General features: G+C 38.2%; 1 protein-coding gene across 1 annotated transcript; it reads right to left on the reverse strand.

Annotated features, from left to right (window-relative positions):
- Positions 1-457: 457 nt before the first annotated feature.
- LOC134717700 (uncharacterized) lies at positions 458-775 on the reverse strand. Its single transcript, XM_063580193.1, has one exon. It carries the CDS (start codon positions 773-775, stop codon positions 458-460), a length of 318 nt encoding a protein of 105 aa, XP_063436263.1.
- Positions 776-6,437: the final 5,662 nt, after the last annotated feature.

Below are 6,437 nucleotides of genomic sequence, written 5' to 3' on the forward strand. Positions count from 1 at the left end.
TTGGGGATTGGCCAATTAGTTACAGAATCTAATTTGTCTGGATCAGTGGCTACCCTATCGGAACTAACCACATGTCCTAGAAACTTCACTTGGCCTTTAAACAAATTACACTTTCGAGGGTTGATCTTCAAATCTGCTTCTTTGAGGCAATTAATAACCTTGCCTAAATTTTCTAGGTGTTCATCAAAGGACTTTGAAAAGACAATGATGTCATCAAAATAAACAAGACAGATTTTCCAGGACAAACCCAGGAGAACCCTCTCCATTAGGCGAACAAAAGTGGCTGGGGCATTACATAACCCAAAACTCATTTTTTTAAATTGCCACAACCCACTACCTGTTATGGAAAAGGCAGTTTTATGTCTATCTTTTTCTGCTAGATTTACAATCCAATAGCCACTCCTCAAATCGAGCACCGAAAACAAACTCGCCCCGGATAATGCGTCCAAGGTATCATCTATACGGGGGAAGGGGTACGAATCTTTGAAGTCTGAAAATTAAGGCCTCGGTAATCTATCGTGAATCGCAGCTTGGGCTGGGTAATTAATACCACTGGAAAACTCCAAGGCCCATAACCAGGTTCTATGATATCTCTTTTTGCCATTTCCAAAATTTCCTCCTCTGCCATTTTAAGTTTGGAGAATGGGAGACGGCGAGGGGGTATACGAATATGCCTCGCATCGCCTGTATCAATAGTATGCTCAACCAGATTGGTTGTACCAATATCTTTAGGATCTTTGGAAAAAGCATCCTGATATTTGATGAGGAGTGCCATAAATTGACATTTTTCTTCCTCAGTTGAATTCTTTGAGCTGTATAACTCAACTTAGATTAGCCGGTAACTCATCTGAAGTATTAATGTTGTTTAAAAATACAGGATCTATATCCTGTTCAGGAATTTGTATTTCCTTATTTTCAACATTCTCCATTTTAGCCGTTATGGTATTTTTCTTGGCTTTACAAATTTTATTTGTTAAGTTCATCAGTCTAAGGGGAATAACTCCATTTTCAGGTTTAACCAAGCCATGAGCCATTAAGAGACCTGTCTTTTTGATAAATTTTGAAACTGCACTAACCATGCCAGTTTCAATATTCACCACATAATCCTCTATCTTGCTAGGGACCATCATTTCAGATTCAGGAGGTACAATAACGTCCTGAGCTACAGCAATTCTACATATAGTAGGTTGCATATTTTTATTAAAATGGTAACATGGGATCTTGTCACCATTTATAGACAAACAACTTTTACTTAACAAAACATCACAGTTATTAGGGGTAAGAAAATCTACCCCTAAAATTCCATCATTATGTATATCAGCAATCAAAACTTCATGATTTATGATATGGCTACCAATTTTTATTTCCACAGTAAATTTTCCAATAAATGCGAAAGTTTCTCCAGTAGCAGTAACTAAATTTAAAGTAACTGGAGTAACTAAGTTCTGAGATGAGAGGGGGAGCTTCTCAAAATCTTTCTATTAATTACAGTGACACTTGCACCAGTGTCAACCAACATATTTACAGGAAAGTCCTGTATCTTTGTTGAAACAAATAAACCCTCATCTCCGAACTTAGACACATTAAGTGCAACTATCCTGGGCCCTGACTCATTTGTCTCCCATCGGCCCCCGTGTTCGACAAGTCCCGGTTTCCCGAGTATCCCTGCCCATAATTATGAGCTGTATTGCAATTTTGGTCATTGCGACCATTTTGGTTCCTGCCAATGTTATTATTTTGACCATTATAACCATTGCTCCTATTATTATTTCCAGAGCCATTGTTATTATTCCTGCTCTGATAATTACCCTTATTTTGATAATTATTTTACCATTGTTTATTATTGCTATAATTGTCATTTGTTTTTCCAGGTTGAGTACCCTGAGCTGATTTGACAACTTGCTTGATGTCGTTAGTCAAAGACTTCGTTTCTTGGCGGAAACCATCCATGAAAGTCTTTGTAAAGGACTCAGGATCATCAAGACAAGCCGACTCATTAGTAGCTACTGCTTTCATTGGATGACCACGATACCGATTGGTCTTTTGTTTATCAGCAACCCTATAGGCCTCAAGCTGTAGTGCCAAAATTTCAGCTTCAGCAATGTCCTTGCTCTGAGCCTCTTTTATTCGGAGCCTCATATCTGACTCCGGCAAATCATCTATAAAGTGATCCTTTGCCAAAGTGAAGATAAGCGCTGGTGGCGCAATTGGATACGCTTGACGAGTGAGCTTTTTAATGGATTGTGCGAGTTCAGATATAGACTCTTCCTTTCGTTTGACTCTTGTCTGTAAATTAGCTTTGACAATCTCAGCTCGGTTCATTGATCGAAACCTTAAATTAAGGATCTGAACCAAGCTTTGATAATCTTTCCTTTCCATTGGGGAAAGTTCAGACAACAAGGTTCTGGCATCACCTTTGAGGCTACCAGCTAAATACAGAGATTTAGTGACATAATTCCATGCGTTCAATTCTGCTAATATCTCAAATTGAGACAGATAATCGTCAAGATCTTCGGTACCGTCATAGTATTGCGGTTTCATTTTAATGGATCCATTGATATTGGAATTGGACATTTGGTTCTGATGTGGAGTGCGTACCCCTGAATTTGGTCTACCAGCTACTTAACTAGATACACCATGAGCCAGTGTGGATGGACCAGACCATCTATTAGCAGTTGCTAAATTATCATTGTTATTATTGTTAAATAAAACATTGTGAGGTGAAAACAGATGGTTAGAGTTATTTGCCCTCTCTAAATAATGAGATGTACGTTCACCTTGTATGTGAGGGTGAAATGTACTACCATTGTAATCATTTATTGGTTGGTCCAAATCAACCAACGAGTTCCTGGTCACGTGAGTTTGATCACCTGACCCCAAATTGGGATTATGAGACTGGGTGAACTGAGCTCGTAAAGCTGTAATATCTCTGTCAACTTTATCCATGGCCTTGTTGGTCATATGCTGCATTTTTTCTTTGGTGTTCTTAAACCTTTGATCAATTTGATGAAGAAAGTCATCAAATTTGTGTTGCATTAGTCTCTCTACATAACTATAGTTTGGTGTAGAAGCACTTGCAGAAGGAGTATTGCAAGTAACTTCATCAACAACATGCATGTCCATTAAATTAGATGGACAGCTCATATCTTGATCAAATTCAATCAAAGAGTCTGAGATTCTGTTATTAAAAATAATTTCTGAATCATCCATTGTAAATATTATTCACAAAAATCTATCAATTTCAATAGTTACCAGTTGATAAAAATGTAAACACCACAATCAAAACAGTGGGTTAAAAATTTAAATACATTAAATGGGAGATAACTCAGTTAGTTATACATCCCACCGAGGATGCCAAATATGTTGCGTCGCCACCACAGGCGTGTATCTCCGGTCAGCGCATTGACCGCTTATAGGACGACGACATATCAAGGTGTATCTATAATACTAAAATTACGAGGTCAAATTTGTCAGCCGTCATCACGTAAAAACGACGAATCAAAGAATTCAACTTTATATATAACTTAATATAGAACAAAGGTGTAGATAAAAAATAACACCACTCCAGGCCCTTTTGTGTTCCACGTAATTAATATTGCCAATAATTAAGAAGTTCCGGGTTGAGTCCGATACCGATACCAAAAGTATATTCACCTGTTACCGATAACCTTATCCACGGTGGGTATGGTTGTCCTGCGAGAGAACGTACTGTGCTGGTGATTTGGTCCTGACGGGTGCTGGTGGGTCCTGATTCTGTGCTGGTGGGTTTGTTTACATTGTATCAGAACGGCAATAAAACGACTGTTTTGTTGCTTAATTTTTCTCTGATGTGTCATAAGTACCATGCAAAGTATATTACAACAATATTATATTGCAAAAGGCGTGCAAGTTCGTTAAACAGCATTGTCCTGACGCTGTGCTGGTGATAAGAAAAACGGTCCTGGTTCTGTGCTCCTATGTCCTGGTTCTGTGCTTTTATATTTTAGTTAAAAGTGGCATATATTCAAGATCATTGATGATGTACTGTAATTGACTTATTAGCTGTGGTCTGCTTTCTTGAAATTGACATTGTTGTGAATCTGTTTACTGTTATTATAAGAGAAAAAATACCCCTATTTTTTTTATTTTTTTTTAAACTTTGATGTGGTATGTTTGTTGTCAATGGACAAATTTCCGTAAGAAACCAAAGGAAGTATGTGTTAACAACCATACGTTATCGTAAGACCTTCAACAATAAACCATAAAATAAAAATGTAAAAGGTTTTGCATAAAATTGGAGAGCAAAAATATAGAACAAAGGACTTTCTGAGCGTTTGAATCATGTCTTTAGCAGCTTAAAACACATTTGTTTGTGAACAATTGAGTGCTGACTATGAGAATGTCAATAGTATTGCGGGTTTGTTTGTTTGGTGGTGTTTTTTTTTTTGGGGGGGGGGGGGGTAAGTTAGAGCGAGGTTACAGTACAAGCTTGGAATAGTTTCCCGTAAGATTTAAAAGTTGTATTGTAAAAGAAAAATGTATCTTATAGCTATTAAGAATCACTTGCTGTAAGATTTTTCCAACACATTTTTTTTTGACCAGACTCAAGCTGGCAGCCTCTTTTATCGGCCAATCAAGTTAGCAGCCACTTTTTTCCAGCAGCCAATTTTGACGATATGTCTAAAAAACCCAAAACCGCATGAGACTCAAACGTTCCAAAAATTGCTAAATCTTAGTTAAATAAAGTTTAACAGCGGATTTCGACAATTTCACGGCTTGTACTGCTTCTAAAATCATTTAATTACGTTTTGAATATGTATGTGAAGTTAGCTGCCGGTTTGTTATTTGATATTCGATATTCAATATACAACCGGTTGCTAGCAGTCGGTTCAACATCAAATTTAGTTGAAAATCAAAAGTATGATTTCATAGTTAACAGGAGTGAAAAATTACGTCGCAAATAGTTTTATGACCCCTTCAAGCTGTCGTAAATTCTCGTTGTCCTCGAATATAAACCCTTATATAAGTTGCATATTTGTCTTTATGTAATAAAGATTTTTATCAATAAAACGAGAGATTCAACAAAGATTTAATTCAACATATAATATATAAAACTAAAACTAAAGCCGGCCACTCTAAAAACATTCCAAAATATAAAAAGAAATATCTATGGAAAGCCAAAAAAGGAATAAATATACTGTGAAAACCTACGGGAGACTGCTCAGATGACAGTTATACCCCTGGTGTTTTAATACACCAAATGCAACGATATTATAGACTCTGTAGTATATAAAATTGGGTGTAGAGATTAACGTGACTATAAGGATCTTGGATTATGGGTATTGAAAATACATAAATGGGCAACTTTGAACCTCTGTGGTGGCCAGACGGGCCCGGATCCCAGAAAAATATTTAAGTGGGGAATAGCTTGGGTTAATACCTTTAAAATGAGCTAGGTCCGGTTCGGAACTTTGCCGTAGGGATATACCGAAGAGTACCGAATGTGTAGTTGATATGAAAAATACGTAAATGGGCAACTTTGAACCTCTGTGGTGGCCAGACAGGCCCGGATCCCGGAAAAATATTTAAGTGGGGAATAGCTTGGGTTAATACCTTTAAAATGAGCTAGGTCCGGTTCGGAACTTTGCCGTAGGGATATACCGAAGAGTACCGAATGTGTAGTTGATATGAAAAATACGTAAATGGGCAACTTTGAACCTCTGTGGTGGCCAGACGGGCCCGGATCCCAGAAAAATATTTAAGTGGGGAATAGCTTGGGTTAATACCTTTAAAATGAGCTAGGTCCGGTTCGGAACTTTGCCGTAGGGATATACCGAAGAGTACCGAATGTGTAGTTGATATGAAAAATACGTAAATGGGCAACTTTGAACCTCTGTGGTGGCCAGACGGGCCCGGATCCCAGAAAAATATTTAAGTGGGGAATAGCTTGGGTTAATACCTTTAAAATGAGCTAGGTCCGGTTCGGAACTTTGCCGTAGGGATATACCGAAGAGTACCGAATGTGTAGTTGATATGAAAAATACGTAAATGGGCAACTTTGAACCTCTGTGGTGGCCAGACGGGCCCGGATCCCAGAAAAATATTTAAGTGGGGAATAGCTTGGGTTAATACCTTTAAAATGAGCTAGGTCCGGTTCGGAACTTTGCCGTAGGGATATACCGAAGAGTACCGAATGTGTAGTTGATATGAAAAATACGTAAATGGGCAACTTTGAACCTCTGTGGTGGCCAGACGGGCCCGGATCCCAGAAAAATATTTAAGTGGGGAATAGCTTGGGTTAATACCTTTAAAATGAGCTAGGTCCGGTTCGGAACTTTGCCGTAGGGATATACCGAAGAGTACCGAATGTGTAGTTGATATGAAAAATACGTAAATGGGCAACTTTGAACCTCTGTGGTGGCCAGACGGGCCCGGATCCCAGAAAAATATTTAAGTGG

This window comes from Mytilus trossulus, chromosome 5, assembly GCF_036588685.1.
Source record: "Mytilus trossulus isolate FHL-02 chromosome 5, PNRI_Mtr1.1.1.hap1, whole genome shotgun sequence".
NCBI classification, from domain to species: domain Eukaryota; kingdom Metazoa; phylum Mollusca; class Bivalvia; order Mytilida; family Mytilidae; genus Mytilus; species Mytilus trossulus.